Source organism: Echiichthys vipera (assembly GCF_963691815.1).
Source record: "Echiichthys vipera genome assembly, chromosome: 15".
In the NCBI taxonomy this organism is placed as follows: domain Eukaryota; kingdom Metazoa; phylum Chordata; class Actinopteri; order Perciformes; family Trachinidae; genus Echiichthys; species Echiichthys vipera.
This window is the reverse complement of record NC_139840.1, coordinates 6,230,810-6,251,095: the sequence shown is the minus strand read 5'-3', so window position 1 is coordinate 6,251,095 and position 20,286 is coordinate 6,230,810. Positions and strand designations below refer to the sequence as shown.

General features: G+C 42.5%; 1 protein-coding gene across 4 annotated transcripts in view; it reads left to right on the top strand.

The window, feature by feature from the left end:
• The window catches only part of LOC310957589 (supervillin-like), a 49,448-nt gene that overhangs the window by 14,701 nt on the left and 14,461 nt on the right, over positions 1-20,286 (top strand). For all 4 annotated transcript variants that reach the window (XM_083928219.1, XM_083928217.1, XM_083928216.1 and 1 more), the window contains exons 7-20: positions 3,483-4,811; positions 5,318-5,488; positions 5,662-5,699; positions 5,837-5,898; positions 6,171-6,307; positions 6,545-6,643; positions 8,625-8,913; positions 9,482-9,547; positions 11,013-11,751; positions 13,635-14,151; positions 16,205-16,337; positions 17,500-17,556; positions 19,195-19,272; positions 19,783-19,930. In XM_083928219.1, coding sequence (XP_083784345.1) covers positions 3,483-4,811; positions 5,318-5,488; positions 5,662-5,699; positions 5,837-5,898; positions 6,171-6,307; positions 6,545-6,643; positions 8,625-8,913; positions 9,482-9,547; positions 11,013-11,751; positions 13,635-14,151; positions 16,205-16,337; positions 17,500-17,556; positions 19,195-19,272; positions 19,783-19,930 — 3,863 coding nt within the window. The remainder of the gene's footprint in view (positions 1-3,482; positions 4,812-5,317; positions 5,489-5,661; positions 5,700-5,836; positions 5,899-6,170; positions 6,308-6,544; positions 6,644-8,624; positions 8,914-9,481; positions 9,548-11,012; positions 11,752-13,634; positions 14,152-16,204; positions 16,338-17,499; positions 17,557-19,194; positions 19,273-19,782; positions 19,931-20,286) is intronic.

Genomic DNA, 20,286 nt, shown 5'->3' with positions numbered 1-20,286 from the left:
TGTCACAACATTATAAATGATTCTCCTATAGAGCACTGCAGTAACGATGTATTTTTGTAGACCAACCCAAAAGTTAGCATCAGACTGGGTTCCCTCAACTAAAAGCCTACGGAATTTTTCCATTGAAAAAAAAAAGCTCTGTCACGAACAAAAGTTTTGTTCAGCAAGATAATCTGTGCAAATGACTACCACTTTTATGATTTTTGAAATGTAAATGCCATCACCAGAAGTAAAAGGCACTGGCTGCCAACTGATTTCGCTTGTACGGCGTGATGACGTGTCATTCAGCAGCTTGTTATCATAAAGAAGCTGAAAAATTCACAAGTGGGGTATTTACTCACGTTTTTTATGTCGTAGAACAAAACGTTAGAGTCTTAAAGGCCTTTGTTAACTTAATGTCGCCACAGACGCTCAGAAAAAAGTGGGTCATATGATCATTCACGGTTTGTGTGATAACCTGAGTAAGGAAAAGTCGGAAAAAAAGAGGAAAAATTCACGAGTTTGCAGTTTCAGCTTGCTGCTGAGCTAACTAGCCTGCTGCTTTTACCTGTTTGCTAGTCTCAGGATCTTTCTAGACTCTGGTCCAGCTCTGTCACGCCTGCCCTGCTCCAGTTTCACATGGATAGGTGCTCTGGGGAGCTCATCAGGGAAAGGTTGCAGGGCAGCAGGGTAGATTGCAGAGTAACCCTGATTTAACAGCAGCTCGGTTCATTAGCAGATATTTTATGTCTCTGACTCACTCTCTATTATAAACTTAAATACGTTACCACAAAAGGGATGATAATCTTAATATTTGTCAAGTGAATTGTCTTGACAGCATTGAAGTAAAGAACGGAATTTGAAGTGACTTCAGCAAAATAGTCAAACTCTAGCAAACTATTAATCAAAGTGCACAACACAGCAACCTTTAAACTGTTCCTCTAAACAATAATGAGACTGCTCAACATCTGAAAATATTCCTGGTTGCAGTTCAGCTAATCAGTGCGGCTCACTTTGCTCTGATCTTTGAAAGAATTATCAGAAGTTTCTCTCACCACATCATCTTGTAGCCTGGCCGCACTGTCAAAGAGCGACTGGTCTCTCAACACAGACTCAGAGAGTGACACACAGACAGTCATCAGCTGTCCTTCAAGGTACTGTCTGCTCTGGATGCCATCAGTAAAAAGACCTTACAAAACCCATAGTCCACCAGGTACATGTGTTTAAGCTGGCTGCATTCACTTGATGTTCAGGGAAGTGCTGATTCATTCTGTTATAAAATACAATTGTTGTTACCTGCACTCTAATCTCTTTCTCAAAGTAATTGTGGGTCTTTACAAATTCGGAAAGAGGTTATAAATGTCTTCACAACATTATTATGGGTCTTAAAAAGTTAATGCTAATGTTAAATATCTTGAATTCTGAATATTCTGGAGATACTCTGTCATAGTACTCCTGGAAACACCTTAAAAAAGGAAAGTAACAAGACAATAACCCAGCACTTTAAAAACATGACCTGGGTGGAGATGCAGCTAACTTGTTCCAGTACTTCCCTTATTAACCGGTGTCATCCTTTTCCATTTAACGAGTGTTTCAAGTTTGTGGATCTTAGTAGGTTAAAAAAACTGACAATCTTTTCCTTACTTAGTCCTATAACTTAACATCTATTCACCAACATATTTACTGAATACATAGACTCATTTTCATCTGTTTTTCTGGATCAGCTTTTTGCAGACTCACCTTTTTACCATCATAATTCATTTATAATATAATCCTATACCATTTTTTAAATCACTGTCAGGATCAGCTTCAAAGTAAGTAAGAGATTATTCCATTCTCTTTACATCCCAGCTGAGAATTCAACCTTGAATGTTCTGGTTAAATTATTGTTTCACTAAATTGTAGGCCATACTGCCCTTTTTGTACTCTTGAAAATGGTAGAAGAACAGTCTCTGCTTATTCAATACTTCTGTCCCTTAAAGACTGTGCAGGAAACATGGGTTCTTGACCCATGTCACTAACAACTCTTCTGTCACATAAGTCGGATCACGTTCTATAAACATACCCAGAACTCTGTAAAACTGACCACTTGCTCTTCAACACAATGCCATCGTTCTTGTTAAGGTTGTGGCTGTGTGTGGCCTGGGTTTCATGAGCAGTTGAGTGGTGTTAGTGAAGCAGAGTTGATGTGGTGACAACAGTAGTCAGCTCGAGGCCCTGACCCAGTCAGTCGTAGACCCACTGACGCAGCACTTGTCAGCTGAGGCTGCACTCATATCCCCCCTCCTCAGATTCTGGCCTGGTAACCCCTATGAAATTACATCTGAATCTTGTACCCTGTGAGTGACTTTGATGCTATTGCATAAGATAAGACATGCATTTTGCCTTGAGTGCTTACATGGGTGTTTTTTAATCACCCGATATACTGTAGTTTTGTGCTAAAAGGATTCTAGATAGAAGCAGATTACCAGAATTTTTTTTTTTAGTTTGCCGTTAAACTGCTTGGGTATACATGTATTTCTGGACTGGACGGTGGCCCAGATACGTCACATAGCTGTCTTACTGATTGCCTGTGAAAGGATAACGGCCCATGGTCAGTCTTTTTGAGCTGTATGGACAGGTGAAAGTCATAGAGGCAACTTCTGGCATGTTCAGAGAAACATTCAAAGAGAGCGTTAGTAAAGCTTGATTGTTTTTATTGGTACACATAAACAACTCTGACGCTCTATTTGCAGAAATTGAATGATTCCGATTCGTATCAAAAGGGGACATTCTGATATTTTTCGCTGGTATATTTGTCCCACGTACTGCTCTTGTGGTCTTATCAGCTGCTGAACGCTAGCTAGCATTTGTGTTCACTCATGTAGCACGAGCACTGTGTAAGTCCTTCATGCCATGTCAGATAAAGCAGAGGCCCATCAATTATGTCTGGCTTAGCGTTCTACAACGAGATTAGAGCAACCTTTTGCTACCAGGGGTCAGAAGGTTGTAGACGAAAATAGTTTGGCTTACTTCTTTGGCACGGAGACATCAGAGAGAGAGAGAGAGAGAGAGAGAGAGAGTTGTTTGATCTAAGACACAAATTCAAACCCAGAGCATGCTGCTACTTGACCCTGTTCCAATTCTAGTGTAGGATTCAGGAGCCGAAGTTGGTCCTGTGATAGTCTCATGTCATAAACTTTTGTGCAATATGTTTCACAATATACAATCTTTTTGTGGGAATTAAATCAAGTGTTTGCAAATAAATAATCAGCCAATTGCATTTAGATTTGAGCGGCATGTTTTAAGTGTGTCTGCAGATAATTTTTTAAATGCACCACTCTACACAAAATAATATAGTTGGATAGTAAAATGGTGGCTTGTTTTTTATTTTTTACCATCCTTTGTATCCAATAGAAAAAAAGTTTTGTATATGCTTATTAGTCCCACCGTTTGTGTTGAGTTTGGAGTGCCGCAGGTATTTAACTGGAATCTCAAGTCCCTTATCCATTCCTTTCCCCAAGAATCCGAGTAAGGGAACGATTGTCCAGGGATGAAACCGTCCAGAGGCCCCCCGACTGGAGTCCAGACAGGCACCGTACTCATGGGCACACTGCTCAGTATACGCCACAACGCTCAGAACCCACCCAGCAAAGGACTGTATCTCAGCCTCAGCCCAGTCCAGGCCACCATCCTGCCCACGGCCAAACAGCCTACCCTCTCTCAGCCCCTGATTACCAACACTATGGCCCTGCTGTTGACCCTCAGCCCTATTTGCCCATCCCTGCCCCAGTGGCCACTGCCAAACTTCCTGGACCTCCTGAAGTACCACGAAGGAGAGTGAGTGCTGACCAAATCCATGCTGCCCACAGGGAGGCAAGATCGGAGGCCAGGCAGGCCCTGAAGGAAGAGGCCCATACCGAGGGCCTGCTCAAGAGCAGGAAAGCTGTGCTGCCCTCAGAGATCCGCCGAAGGGAAAAGAGTGTGGATGATCCTTATAGGGGCCTGCATGAAGACATGGACTGGCAGACCTATAGTCCAGAACAGAGGAGGATGAGTCGAGGTGAGGAAGACTGGGATCGGGAGAGGCCAAGGGAGAGGGGGAGGGAGAGAAATGTTGAGAGGATCAGAGAAAGAGGAAGAGAGCATCTCTCTAGCCATAACAGCCAAGAGGAGAGAGTATTAAGATCAATGCAGCCTTCTCACACCTCTGTACGCCAACAGCCCAGCTCAGACCATCAAGAGCCCCAAAATCAACAGCAGGAGGCCCCAATACAACAACACTTTGAGCCCAGAAAGAGACATCCTCAAATTCAACAGCAAGAGGTCCCAAAACATCAACCCCTTGAACCCATTAAGAGAAATCCTCAAATTCAACAGCAAGATCCTCAAATGCAGCATCATTATGACCACTTGAGGCAGCCACAGGAGCCTCAAAGACAAGAACCTCCAAATCAGCAGCAAGACTCCCAGAGAAATCAACAAGAGCCCCAACTAGACAAAGACTTTGAGACTCAGAGGCAGCAGCAGCAGCTGGATCCATCAGGGCACCAGAGATTTGACTCAGCAATCTATCTCCAGAAGGGCTCTCTTTTGCCTCAGGCCAAACACAGAAGCATGGAGATGAGCGTAGCCCCCAAACCCAAGACACGAACCCGCTCCATGTCAGATATAGGTATAAGCCAGCATTCTGCCATGTATCGTATGGAGAGGGCAGGGGCCAGCAGAGAAACATCGAGAGCCTGCCCTCCATCAGCGATTGCCAACGGAGAGATGGGTGCCCTGGACACCAGGGTGTCAGTAGCACAGCTGCGGCACTCTTATTTGGAGAATGCCAACCGGAAACCAGAGTTGTAGGTCCACTGGCATGGGCTCTGTGTTGCATCGCTAAATAACTCCGTCTAACTCTGCATCAGTAAGCTATTGCGAATAAATAATCCAATGATCCCAGAAAATAATGCTGATAAAATGTAATTCTGTGGCATGAAATGTGTCAAGGAGTGTTGCTTTGACATCTACCATTATCATGTTCATCGTAATGTCTGCAAATCTAGTTTTTGCGAGCTTAACTTACTTGGCAAGTTGGCATTATTTCTTGCCCCTTGGAAGTTGTCTGCTGCTGCATGTTAACATTGGGTAATGGCTCTTCACAGTTGGGTTGCAGTTAAAGTAGATTGTGCTCAGCGTGTGCACCAGTATCAATGCGTGAGACCCTGTTTTTCTAACTTGAGTGCAGTTTCTGGTAAACTGCTAGTCTACTAAAACATCCAAACCAACTGGTTTTAATAGTTTTCTTACTTCTACCTTTCCTTTTTGTTGTCCTTGTCAATCTTTCTAAATCTATACGTCACGCTAAAAGTGAGCCTACTAAAGTAGATCTGTCAGCAATGGAGGTAGATCCGGCTAGCAGCAGTGATCGGGACAGAGGTGCTCGGAGGCCTCGGCGCTACATCACTCCAGGAGACAGTCGCTTGTCGGAGAGGTTTAGGACCCAGCCCATCACCTCTGCAGAGCGGCTGGAGTCAGATAGGTACAGGAGGGGCTCTTGTAGCGATCTGCAGGATCTCTTCAGGATCATTTTAATTACATGATTTATTTATTTAATACACTGAATTGGATGGCAGAGCATGGTTCTAGGTTAGCATTCAGATCATGGTTCCTCAAATTAAAAAATGTAGTCTAATATATTAATGTTCTCTGCAGGTCTCGTCTAAGCCCATCACAGCTACAGGATCCTGAAGGTAAGTTCAGTCTGCTGCATATATACACAATAAGTACATACTTCTAAATAAATTAAGGACATTCAGGGACATTTCCCATATGTTTAAATGCAGATGATGCCATGTAATATCATTAATCTGTTTGTTTTTTTCATTAGATGAAGAAAAACTGGACGACAGAGCCAAGATGAGTGTGGCTGCCAAGAGGTCTCTCTTCAGGGTACACTTCTTATTTTATGTAGATTTCAATCATAAGGACAGTTGATTAACACTGTATATTTGTGAATATTATATATAATATAATATGTGAGTATTGTTTCAAAATGGTGATCTCAAAACCAAAAGCTAGAGCTCTGTTTAGTTTTACAGCAGATGGTTACAGCAAGTTAACTCATATTATAAGGATGTTTTTTTATTTAATTTAAATATCACTGTTATGGCCTTAACTTTACTAAACCAAAGCACTGAAGTTTTCCTGATATATTTTGCCAGGAGTTGGAAAGGGCATCAGATGGAGGCGTTCCCAAACCGCGCTCTCGAAACGTTGCCGTAGAAAGGCGTCTGAGAAGAGTTCAGGATCGTTCACACACACAACCCGTCACCAACAAGGAGGTGGTCAATGCTTCCAGGTAGGTCTTAGATATTGATTGTAAAGGTGTATTTTGCATCAGAAAAAATAGCTCTCTTTTCCTTTCCCTCTTCTTTATTGTATTATTGTATCTATATCTGTTCATCTCTTATCCTTTCCTCTGTTATGTCAACATCTTTCAAGTCTTTACTGAACTTTTCAGTGATCAGATTTTCCTGGTGTTATCTGTATTTCATACTTTTTCTTCCATCTATACTCTCTTTTCTCCACTTTTAAGTGATCCTGCTGCCACATCGTCACAACCTCTGGGAATCCACTCCAATGTAACTCGTGTCCCCAGCCCCACTTTAATCAGCACCAGTGTGGCCAACATCAGGTACAGCTGGGCTGGGCTGCTTACTTATATGTGCTTTGTATCTGTGAGTGGGCATGTGTTGCTTACTTGCAGGTGGCTATACTGATTGTACCCATAGAATGAAAAAAAAATGGGCGTGGCTTCTACATCAAGGTCCCCTCACTCAACTTGATCCAATCGTACTCGCCTACGGGAGTTGCCATCTTGTCAGACTTTGACTCTGCCTCATTTCCTCTCACCAAAAAGGGGCATTGATGTGACGTTGGGGGGATGGAGGTCCGTACACCTCTGATGCGAAGTGAGGGCCAGCAGCTATCTGTCACTCAAGAGCGCCCCTAATTATTCAGAAACGTTAACCTCCAACACAATAAAAACTAGCCTGGTACAAAAAAAATTGCATTGTTGTGTTGTCATGGCGTTAAGACCTAAACATACAGACTTGGATGTTTTTTGTACCATGCCTTTAATGGGTTAAATTATGCTGTGAAAACGGCATCTTTAACATAGGGGTCAATGAGAAATTGCTCTATTATGAAACCTGCCCCTAGTGGCCACTCTGCGAACTTCAAATTGTGGCACTTCCATATCGGATCAACCAGGAAATCGTGTTGGTGGGGGCTTGTTTGTACCCACGTAGGATACGCATGACTGTGTTATACTTTTACCTACAGGATGTCTCTATCGCATGAAAAACCATCCAACTTTACATGATTTCAATAAAAGTGCAATTAAAGCATCACAGATGTATCGTGATGGGTGAATTAAAGCATTACTGAGTGGAATCATTGCTGTTAACCTAGAGATGACTTTTCAATTAAGCTATAAACAAAGCTATCCCTCCCTTGCCATCTATACATTATAATTCTACCATTAATTGTTGATTGCAACCAACTGAAATTAGTGCCTGAGCCAGTCTCTGTGCACTTGTTTTCTCCTATGAATGTAGTTTGTCATGAGTACTGATTCTGAACAATGTGAATGTGCCACAGAGACATATTGCTCTCCACCTCCCTCTCCTGGCTGCAGTGCTGATCTGTTCATCCAGCTCATCTTACCTCCTTATTTTTGCCCCCCTTGTGTGCTGCTTCTCAGCAGCATGCACCTTATAGGGGAAGGAAGTCAGTGTTTACTCTATAACTCATTCAATACTTTCCATGCCCACTTTTCAGGCAGTGTTTTTCACATGCATGTCACAAATGTCAGTGAAGAGAGAGGTTACATACGGTATCTTATGGAAAGGTCAGAGGTTGAGCCACTTAAACTCCTCTGCATGTTCTGGGTTCACATGTCCTGCAGTTTGTTTAGCAACTCGTGGTTTAACTTAGCACACTGCTGCGAGATCGCCATAACCCCTGCAAACATCCAAGTGCATTATATGATTATCTGGCATATGTGTGCTGATCTGCTTATGTCTGTGTTGCTGTGCCTGTAATCTGTCAGAGCTGTCACAATTATTTACCTCCTAGCTGGGATTTGTATGCATGTTCAGTTCTCTGATAACAAGTGGAAGAATACAGTTGTTTTTGATGCCTTTGACAGCAATTGTTTTGTTTGAATATAGACGAGTTGCAGTTATTTCATTTAAAGCCGTAATTTAAGCTTTGGGTAACATATTCAAATCTACTTATTCATGAAGATTTACTGTCATCCATGTCATAGAACTAAAAGTAGTAAGTCAATACCAATAGTAATAGCAATAGCTGGCGCCTCATATATATTCACTGTAGTCTCATGTTCACCTTATCCTCTATTACAATTTACAAACGCCATATTTTACATATTAGATAGAAACCCACATTTCTGCCAGATGGTGATGAAACTGCATGTTTTAATGGTTGGAGATAAAAAAAAAGTTTTATCACCAGTAAAAAAATAAAATAAATCACCAGACATTTATAGTCGTGTTTGTTTCAAAATTCAAATTAAATCAAATGGTTATTAGCGCCCATTAGAAGACATACACCCATCCCTCACACACTGACATCCCGCTGTCACTACCCAGCATCAAGGCCACCTCCCAGCCAGGCTCAGCTGTCCAGGATCAGGAGAAGGAGACCCAGGAGCACTGTAAGCCAGCTCAAGATCCCAGTGCTGCGGCTGAGGGAGATATCCAGGTGCCTTTCTTTGACGAGCCGGACCTGTCCACCCTCACCTTAGCTGAAAAGATGGCCCTTTTCAACCGCCTTTCCCAGCCAGGCAAGACTGCAGAGGGGGCCAGAGGAGACACCCGCCAGCGCAGGGCCAATGCCCGATTTCAGACTCAACCCATTACCCAGGGGGAGGTGGATCAGGTAAAGTAAATTGCTTATTTCTTATTAAAAATATTAATAACAATTGTTTTCTTATCCCACACCCACTCACCAACCATCCTAAGTGTCCCCACAAAATGAATAATGATTGATAAGGCTTTAAAGAGAGGAAAAACATCTTTTTGGCAGGCCAATTCTTTCTGCTATGGCTTTCTAACACAGTGGCCTCTAGATGTCACAAATGACCAACAATTCACACATGGAAGCTCAGAAACACTGTATACAGGGAAACCATTTTGTTAGTCAGTTTGCAGCAAAATGTTGTAAGTTTAATCACGAAGCATCATACCGTTTAAAGAAACATATGAACTTTGATCTCATTTTGTCATTGTTGATGATGGCATAGTTCTGATGTGTCACCACCATACACGGAAATATTACCCACAGATAAATGCAAAAGTAAAATCAGAATTGGTATTACTTACTCAGCTACTCTATATGCACTGAAACCTAAACGTGTTGTCCCAAGAAACACAGTGTCAGATGCTTCGTAATAGGTTGACCTCACCTCCACGATATTCTCAATAGTCAATCACTGGTGTCCACACAGGAAGCTGAGCCACCGGTAACCTCTGCGGTGTGTAACGGTGACTTAGAGGCCAATCAGGGAGAACATGTAAGACCCCTGCTGCCTGGAGTTTCTCATTGGCTGCATCAAACGATCCTGCTTCTGATCGATCTGATTGGTCCGCGTTGTCTTGTCTTGCTTACACTCGCTGAGCTCAGCTGAGCTTGATGATGTCCATAAATGCAATCCAGTGTGTATTTCTAAGTTTGAAATGCCAAAGTGGTAATTGTTGTTTTGTTATGAGGAATTGATGAATGTTTAGAGTGTCTTGTTTGTTTCCATGGTTCCTCATTTTTGGACACAAGCAGCTTCTGTGACATGTTTGTTCGTTGCATATCAAGCATGGTTCACAGTTTATTCAGGCTTCTTCCCAACCATAATAAACTAGCATAACAGTATTTTTAAAAAGATTATCTGGGGAAAAAGATAATTGGATGGATCTGGCCTTGATGTTGACCGTGTGCAAAAATGTGTGAGGGTCAATACAAAGACTTTGTATTACAACTAAATCAATTGGCAGTAGTCTGGTATAGAGTTTGAGCATCTCAAGCTGTTTGAAGAGGTGATAGGCTGCCTTTCAATACACAACACTATAATATCATGGTTCCTAGGGCCATGAAAAACCGGAGAAGTCTCGGAATTTGGTTTCATTTATTTGCAACCAAATGCTTTTTTGTTCTTTCATTTCTATCCTAAAGGGGATAACAGGAAAATGGTGCATTTCAATATATGCATGTGTATTTCCCCGTAAGCATGAATAGTAGTTACATTGTCCATGTCTGATTGCTACCTGTCTGGAATGGGAATTAAAAAAAACTCACATCACAGAATGTTTGGTCATGAAAATGTGTTGTGTATTGTATTGTTTTGTAGCTATTACCCAGTTCTAGTTTGAAGTTAGGTATTATTCCTTGCTCATGGGTACATCAACTGTAGATGTCAGGGTTTTGTATTCACTTTCCTGATCTAGACAGTCCAGACCCTGACCCTGACATTATGACCCATAGTCACAATTCAATGCATTTTAATAATCAAATACAAAGAAAATATGAATGCAAACAAAAGTTAAAGTAACAGATCCAGGCAAGGTTGTTGATTGTAGATGCTTACACGTGTCAAATGCTAATCGTGACATGAAATGTTTTGTCTGTTTTGTCTTCATGATTCGGTTGTGTTAACATCTGTGCTTCCTGTTGCCATTTTGTGAATGACAGAATTGCTTTCTAACTGCAGCTTTATGAGCAAACCCGAACTCCTCAGTTGTTTTCTCTAATTTGCTTGAATTGCTGCTGTCCTTCCCATCATCTGTTGTTTTTTTCCTACCTCTGATCCTCACACTTTATCCGTCCATCAACAAATATCTTCTGCGACATTCACGCATACCTCCATTAATCTCTAACTCTCCTGCTTCCAACATATTTAACCCATCCCTTCTCCTCACCACCCCTTCAGCTCTCCTGTTGTCAATTCTATCTATTCCGAATTCCTGACATGATTCGTGCTGTTCCTGCAGCTGAAAAACGGAGGTGAGATCAAACTAGAGCCTCTGTCAGCCTCCCTGATCCGCTCTGTGGCAGCCGTCACCTCCCAAGCCTCCGTCACCACAGTAACCATCACGCCAGGCAGCAGTGGCGTCGCAGATGATGACGGTCTCCGTCCAGGGAAGTCCACCGCAGCCCCCTATATCCCTGCCCAACAACAGGCTTCCAGCACCACAAGCACTCACCAGGAGAGGGCGTTGAGGTATTTCTCCATGACCCAGAGTGGGGACCCAGGCCACCCTGAGCCTGAACTTAACTCCTCCCCACTCCTCCCTGACAGCCGGCAGAGAGTGGGGGCTCCTCTTGCTCCCATCTCCTCTGCTGGTCTCAGGCAGCAGGGGGAGGTGGCGGAGACGAGCTGGAGAGAGCGTCAGGACGAGGAGGAGGATAGGGGGAAACAGCAGGGAGGAGCCAGAGAAGAGATCCAAGACCCGAGCAGCATTAAGGGAAAGCTGCACTCCCCCGACAGGGACCGGGACGGCAGACAGCAGCAGCATCCCCAGCCTCAGCACTATGCCGAGCCCTCTTTGTGCAGGGGCGAGTTAGAGCCCCTGCCCAGCTTGAGAGCCGCAGACGGACACTCCCAGGAGAATAGGGAGAGAGCAGAGGGAGGAGGAAGAGGAAAAGGAGGGTACCTGAGAGAGGCAACTCACGGCTCCTCCACACAGGAGCAGGAGAGAAGCAGCGGTCGGAGCCAGCCAGGCATCTCAGGTAGGAGGCTTCTCTAACGACTTACACATAAAAGCGATGGAGAGGAGTAGGGAAAAGAATAATAAAGAGATGTGAATAGCTGAGGATAAAAAGGAGGGATGTGGGAAGAGAGATAAAAATGGTGTGGAAGAAAAAAAAGAAAGGCTGTGACTGAAAAAGAGGAAGCAATGTCTAGGGAAGGGGATGTTCTCATTATCCTCATTGTCTTATGCAGAATGCTCCCACACACGATTGCTTTCTGCTGGCTGCACACACACTTGTCCCAGCTGGGGGTATTTGATTTGGCTGATACAGAGAGCGAGAGAGTGTGGGATGGAGAGAGAGAGAGACGTCTGAAGCTGTATCTAATTAGCATATTTTTCCATGCATTTGCCTCGTGGCTCTCTTTGTCTGGAAAGAGGAAGCCCTTTCCTGTCATGCTGTTTGCAGACTAATAGACAATTTTTAAATCAAACTGTGTGTGCTCAATCATGGCCTGTAAAGGGGCCGAGGTCCCCATGCACTATATGACGCCTGTGGGTTAGCCTTGCCCATACTACATTGTAATGGGCCTGACCTCTTTTTATGTGTTAATGCAGAATGTGTCCAGGGGGGGTCTTTTTCCCATGCATGCACACAAACAGTTCACAGAAAGATGAAAGCACTCAGTGAGAGAGTGCTGAACAATTGGCCGCCACTTACATGAAGCAGGTAGAGGACAAGAAGGACACAATGGAGGCTTTGCCTGCAGGCTCTACTCTTTATTTAGTTTAGCATGGGGAGATCTTCACTACTGTATTAGTCTATTAGACTGTAGTTTCAATTGGGGTAGAACACTTGCATTGACATACACTAATTCCCTGAGGACTTATCACTACATGCCTAGCACTGACCCTTACACTGACCCTGACAAAAGACAAGTCGTAAGCCTAAGATGTAGTGGTTCTCCTTGTAGGGACTAGTGTTCCTTACCCAGAAAGTGACTGTGACCAGCGTACTGTACACAGCAGGCTTTGTATGATACTAATCACATTTCATCCCTACTAAACCAGCTGCAAGTGTGCATGTGCATGCATGCGTTTCAGGGATGAGTACTGGTTACACAGGGGATTTATGGTGATTCAACAATGGGTAAAAATGGGTGTAATGGAAAAATTAATTAGGTCACTGCATCCAACAAAAACAAAATGAATCTCAAATTTTGGAGCATCCGTGCATGTGCTTACTAACTGACTAACCAGTGGTGCCAAATTGTTTCCTGTGATTTATTATATCAAGTGAGTTTAAACTCGCTTCAATTAGATTTTAATGGTCCTTTACACCCACGTTACCTAACCCCAGAGGTCTTTTTACTTTGGCTGGTTTGACTGATCTTCTTTTCAGGACTTTGTGGGCGTGTGCAAACTGCTCTTGATTGACCTTATTTGACTCTCCCATTAGTTTTGTTGTACATTTTATGGTGGGATAAGATTGGCCTTAACAGACTCTCAGTATTGCACCCAATACTCACCCAACTTCTAAACTAAAAGAGTTTGAATTGGTCAAAATAGCTGTGTAAGTGTGCAGAGCTGCTTAGCCTTAATGCACTGAAAACAGTGTTCGCCTGTTCGGAGGTTAAAGAACCTTTGGTATTCTTAGGTAAATTGCCAGCATAAATGTTATGTAAAGCAGAATCAGTTTCAGCTTTGGTTGTATTGACTTTTGTTGCAATACGATACAACATGATGAAAAACAAATTATGGGTTGCTTTACTCATAATTGATTCTAAACATTCAAAGAAAGAGAGAAAAAAAGTACCAATAATGTTGTGGGTGTCTCTGATAATACGTGAATCATGGGGACTAGTAAAAGTTCACACATTGTAACCACATGATTACTGTATATACTGTGTACTTTTCTTTCAGACTTGCCAGATCATCCTTTGCCACTGAGGCCACTGATAGCTAAAGTGTCATCCAGGACAGTGTGTCACGTTTCAAGCAGCCAGTCGCACCAGCAAACCAACATCCAGCCTCCTCAAACCCTTCCTAAACCCTTGACACAGCAGCCTCCTCAAACACTCCCCAAACCTCAGGCCGACATCCAGCCCCAGGCATACTTGCAACCCCCACCAACGTACCCTAAACCTTTCACTCAGTCCCCACAAACACAACCCAAACCTCAGGGATTTGTCCAGCCTCTCCCTAAGCCTTATTCACAGACAGTACCCCAGCCTCAGCCCAAATCCCAGGTGCCTCCACAGCCACCGCCCAAACCTCAAGCCTTCCCCCAGGCGCTCGTCAAATCCCAGTCTCTGCCCCTGGACAACAGCGAGGACTTCAGCAGGCACAGTGTCCACTCTGGAGATCTACTGTCTCCCACAGATTCCGGAGACCTACTGTCTGACGGCATGTCCGCCAAACAAATGTCCATCAAGGAGAGGTGAGTGAAAGCTGCAGATTTTAAAGGGATGGATTGTAGATGTTAAAAACACATTATTAATCAGGTTAATGCCACTATTAAGGTTGTGAGCCAAACTGGCAGGGTTTCCAGAGGCTGACACCAGCTGCTAAAAACACTCATTTAACATAATTCCGAGATTACAGCAGTTTTTGACACTGTACCTCCCGATGCACGGCTTAGTTTGTTTGTTGTTATTTAATCTTGACCTTGTAATGGAATTCTGGCCTATGATAGCATTTCTTTCTCCACTATCCCAACCCCTGGGTTGCAGATCTGTGCTGGGCATAGGAGCATTTGCTACCAGGGGACGAGTAAAACGAGATGATTTGGCAAAAAAACAAAAAAACAAAAAACAATAGCAATGAACTTTAATGTGAGTCTAGGCTATTTTTACCTGTATTTGCTCTAAATGTGGAACAGTCTGTCTGTACTGTTTTGTTCTTCCTCGCTCACTGTCATGCGCCTAACAAAGATATACTGAGTTACAGTAGGCCAACCTTTTGGAAGGTAACCAGTTCCTCAACAAAACCTTTTAGCATTGATCTGTGTAAGGACTTTAGTGTTAGTTCTTTTTTAATGTTTGTCTGTTCTCTCTTATGTACTCTCTCCCTCTGCCTCTTAGTTTCTAACTTGTATCAACAGTATGTGTGTTGGGAGGATACATTGAGATATTGAAAGACCGAGGCTAAAAGGGCTGCAAACAGACTAATAGGTTAGACGCCCTGTTTAACTTTTTCCTCCACTGGGCATACAACTGTAATAGGGTGTGGAGAACAATTAGTTTGCATGTTCTCCCCGTGTCTGCGTGGGTTTTCTCCGGGTTCTCCGGTTTCCTCCCACAATCCAAAGACATGCATGTGTTCGGTTAATCGATGACTCTAAAATTGCCCGTAGGTGTGAATGGTTGTCTGTCTCCGTTCGTCTCCATGTGCCCTGCGATAGACTGGCGTCCTGTCCAGGGTGTACCCCGCCTCACGCCCGATGTCAGCTGGGATCGGCTCCAGCACCCCCCGCGACCCCGACCCCGGGATAAGCGGTCGAAGATGAATGAATGAATGAGTCAATGGAGTCGATCTCCGCAAATAAAGGCTCCTTAAAACTGAATGCCTTCTAAAGCTGCAGGCACAAATTACCATGACTCCATTCACAAACCATAGATCAGACACTGAGCTAGTGTGCCTCATAAATCCGCAGCATTTGACAGAATCAGGAACAAGTCGCCGTACGCCTGTCCTTGCAGTATATAGGTTTGTTACTCGCTATTACACTTTTTGAAGGTGAGAGAGATTGTGGGCTGGAGGAGAAATCCTCTGAGATTTAGCCGATTCCTACCAACGCCCTCATTTCTGCCCTGTCCACACTGAAGCAGAGGAGATGATGACATACTTTCTTTTACCCCTCAGCCATCCGTTATCAGTGCTTTGGAGGCCTTATTACAACAGTCACATTTGCTGGCTTTATGCACACATTTCTGACCTGGTTTTTCACTCTTGAATGAATATTTTCATATGTCTTTTCTGGAAATAACAGAAAAGCTTGTCTTGTTAGCAATTCAAGAGGTCCGAACTATTACATCAAAATACTATTTGCAACTAGTTTGAAACGGTGAAAATTCACTGTTAAGTGCATTAATATGCTGACTCTATTTTTAGTCATTTAAAAAAAAAAAAAAAGAGCTAAAAGGTATGAAAATAAATTTGACTGTTGCTGAGTTTCAGCTCTGAACACGCTTTGACCAGTGCCCTTTTAGCGTTTGAAAGTAGCTTCAAATTAAGTAACTGTATACGACAATTTTTATTGCTGCACTGTTCCATCAAATGGAAATATCCTAGATGTCTCATCTGTTATTTTATACACAGATTTTTGTGTCTTTTGAAACTTTGAACCAGAATTTGAAGGAAAGTTCAGTGGGTTTGAGCAGTGATTGGAGTTTGTAATGGCTGTCAAGAAAAGAAAATATCAAACAGGATTGGTAATAAGTTAGCTTGTTTGCATACTCCTATTATTAAAATGTACTTTTTGTTTGTGTCAGAGTGGCACTGCTGAAGAAGAGTGGTGAGGAGGACTGGAGGAACAGGATCAACAAGAAACAGGAAGTGGTTAAAGTGGTGACCACCGAGCAGCAGGCTCAGCTATGGGAGACAGAGCAGACCTGCGAGAAGAAGGTCAGTCTGATCCGCACACCAGTGTTAAAGGAGCTGTACCAACATCCAGAGCATTCAATAAATAAATAATTAAAGACAGATATAGTGGAGTAATGACGTCCTGAGCAGAGAATGAAGTCACTCTCCCTCATTGTTAGTTATCATCCGAGTTTCCATGTGCGTGCATGTTAGTGCAGGTGCTGTGAAAAAAACCAACCTAATTTCCCGTATTGGGGGACGGTCTATGAGAGCCATGTGGAGGCAATCACAATCTGATTTCTTTTTTTTTAATATTTCAAGTACAGCTCCTTTAATAATGGATAACATAAATCATATTATGTCACATTTATTACATGTGTTTGAGAGTTGCTACTGTAACTTTAAAGCCTGAAATCTCTGCAGTACAGCTTGTTATATTTTGATGGACAAAAAAAGTGAAAATTAAATCCAGGTTGAAATTTATTTTCTGCCTTTCACCCTCTGCTATTGATCTCCTATTGAACTAACTCAGTGGGAGCTTATGTGGATAATTTGCAGATCCTGATTTAAAAAAAACACACAATTTCTCCAAAAAGTGACATTTCTGGTTACACTGGATCAAATAGCTTTACCAAAGTAGCCAGAGTAAACACAAGTGCCACATTTCACCCCCCATCCTTCATGGTTACCATGCCAGCTCCCGTCCCCGCTCTTTTAGCCAAGTGCCCCTTTCATTTCCTCCTTCAGTCCATCTGTTGTCTGAGCCCAGTGGTCCAGATCAGTGCAGCATCCAGCCCCCATAGGCTGTAAACCAGGAAGCATGTGGGACAGTCTCCTTCTGTAGAATCAGCAGTCTGGGGGGTTTGGGGAATAAATTCTTTATTTTCAGGGTAAGATTTGGATAAGCTTCAGGCTAAGTTTCAATTATGACTTTGAAAGCTTATTCGACAGAAGAAAATGGTTCAAGAATCTCTAATATGTATTTATATGCATCTCTAGAGTCGCTTTAGATCCTAGATTTACACTTCTCCCTGCAGTTCATCTACTGCACATTAGTATTCTGTGCGGTGAAACTGCCTGCCTAAACCTTAGATGGTAATCCTCCAGGCAGTCTCACCCCTAAACCCATTACAAAAACAATGCCCCCCTCTCCTCCCGCCTTCCTCTCTCTGACCGAGAACTTCCCCTGTGTTTAACCCCTCAGGAGGAAGGGGTGGTCGTTCAAGAGTACTCCGCTGTGTCTGTGTCTGAACAGCTGTGGGTAAGACCCGGTGTGGGCCGCACACCAACCCTAAACCAATCTGCTTCGTGTGGGACCTGTGTTGTCCAATCACAGCTTTGTGTGAACCTAGTGTGATTGCTTTCTTGAATCTTTGGCTCTGTGGATGCTCTGTCCTTTACTTGCAGTCTCTAATGCTACTGAAATGGTGGGATGGTGGTGGGAAAGTTGCTGATGCTGGAACTTTTCTAAGTTTGTTTAGCTTTTTGCTGATTCTGTCTTAAAGGGGCATCAAGTAATCAATTCATTTTTAATATAAATATAAATTATCTCTTTCTCCAGACATTGTAGCAATCGGATGAACTTTAAATGACATGTATTAGGTAACCAGGGCCAGCAACATCAGTACTTAATACTTAAGGAATACATTTTCACAGTCACAGAAAAATGTCCCGTTTCATAAGAGTTAATGCTAGAAAATATATAGAAATGCCCTTTCATTGTTTTGTTTTGTTTTGTTTTCGTATGGACACAAAATGACTTCAAGACGATGAGATAATAAAAAAATAATTCTAAATTATTATCAATAAATATTCAAATACATTTTGAAAACATATGCAACAATATAATTATAGAATATATTTAAATTCACCTAAAAACAATGAAATAAAATGCAAAAGCAAGAATACTGTTCAGAAAAATACATTTCTGAAAAATAAATAGATACAATCAGTGGGTCACAAGGTGGTCAGGAAGGTTAGGACATGCTTCAAACTATTATGTTTATTTTTTAGGCCATTTATTGTTCTATAAAGTAATGGATCAATTTAACTCTTTAGAACTCTAAAGATTATTTAACTGAAAGATATGTGACCTTAGAGCATGAAACAGATCCAGTAAAGGGCCGTGTGGCTGCAGGTTTTCATTCCAACCAAGCAAGAACACACCTGACTCGACTTACTCAATCACCTGAACTGTCTTCACACAGTTGATTTGTTGGACCAGGTGTGTTCTTGCTTGGTTGGAATGAAAACCTGCAGCCGCACGGCCCTTTACTGGATCACTTTGACACCCATGCGTTAGAGGCAAGAGGTCGTGAACCACTGCTTTAGATTATATGCATAAATGATGAAGATATATTACACTTACCAACTATTACTTTATCGTTACTTTCACCTTTAAACTTTAAGCTGTGTTTTGGGAAACCATGGTCTTTTAATGCACAAGCAACCAATTTTACCTTTTGATAGTCTTGTAATTTCTTAAACATACCAGCTTTCTCAGTAGACGTAGAACAAAAAAAACAATGACAACAAAGCTGAACGGAGATATTTAGACACTTGTGTACATACAGTATGTATATATTAAAAGCAACAATGAACAACTACAAACACGAAGGTTAGTTTACTTTGTTACCAAATGGTTGTTGTTGAGCTTTTAGATAGATGATAGATAGATAACTTTATTTATCCCCAAGGGGAAATTAGGTAAGGTCTTAGGTTTTAGATTAGGTCTGGAAGCTGAAGAGCCGTCATGTTGCACTCCCAGTTTCTGTCTTTCTCTCTCCTTTGCATCCCACCCTTATCTTCCTTCACCTGCACGCTTGTCGTTTTTTTTTTTTTTTCATTTCCTCCTTTGCTTTCCTGTCTTTCACTTTTCAATCCACGTCTACATCCTCAGGAACCTGTCTTCTCTTCCACCTTTTCTCCCACTATCTCCCTCGGCCAAAAGTGTCAGTATGTTGACCGGCATAGTCAGGTAAGGACGTGCACCTGGCACGCTCGAATACGCTGCATGTCCTGGATTCTTATATTTCTGCTTGGTTTGCAGGTACTGGTGAGAGGGGTGCTTTGGGTGCTATTGAGTTTTATTTGGTTCTGACTGCATGAGTACAACTCAGTGTACAGCCATCACTCCAATGGTGAAACAAAGTAGTTTATATGCTAGTAGAAAGAACACCACCTATCACGCTTGAGCGCAACCAGTCATTTTATATCTGCTTGGTTTGATACTGTGACTACGTGAATAATTGCTCCTGAGGGAATTGCATAAAGTTATGATGAAGCTGTGTGAGAGGGGATGTACTTCTCTAGATCCAGTGGTGTCTGGAAGCTTTTTGGTTTGGCTTTATGATCTCGTTTTACGTTTTAAGGCAGCTCCTAGAGCTGTGAAGTAAATGACTCCAATCTGAAATTATAGCTGAGTGCAGAGCTTATTGCACTTTAAAATATTTTAGAACTTTTGTTTTATTTCCTCTTGTCCGTGCAGAAGGTGGGAGAAGAGATCGAAGCCCAGATGTCCATTGAGGAGAGAAAACAGATGATTTCGGTTCGTGAGGATGCCTGGAAGACAAAAGGCAAGGGAGCAGCCAATGACTCCACGCAGTACACCGTGGCTGCACGCATGGTCAAAAAAGGTCAGTGCGCAAAGCTGCTACTAGCCACCCATCTCCACTAATGTGTGCACCATTTGAAAAAATGCCACTGGGCATGAGTTTGATAAACCCATTTTATTAGAGTAAAAGTGACCATAATGCACTTTCCTTAACCCTGACTCATGCTTTAGATAAGGCGTGCTTCCCAGAATTAGATTTCCATTGGTGACCTGTGGAAATGGGAATCAAAATAGTGGAATGCAGAAGTTTCTTCTGTCTGCTAGTACTAAACAGCTTCTCTGTGCAGAAAAAAACGGATATCCGGAAAGGAGATACACATCTTATTAACAGAGCTTTAGTTTTCATGAAAATATTTCCTGGTCTTTGTTAACATTCAG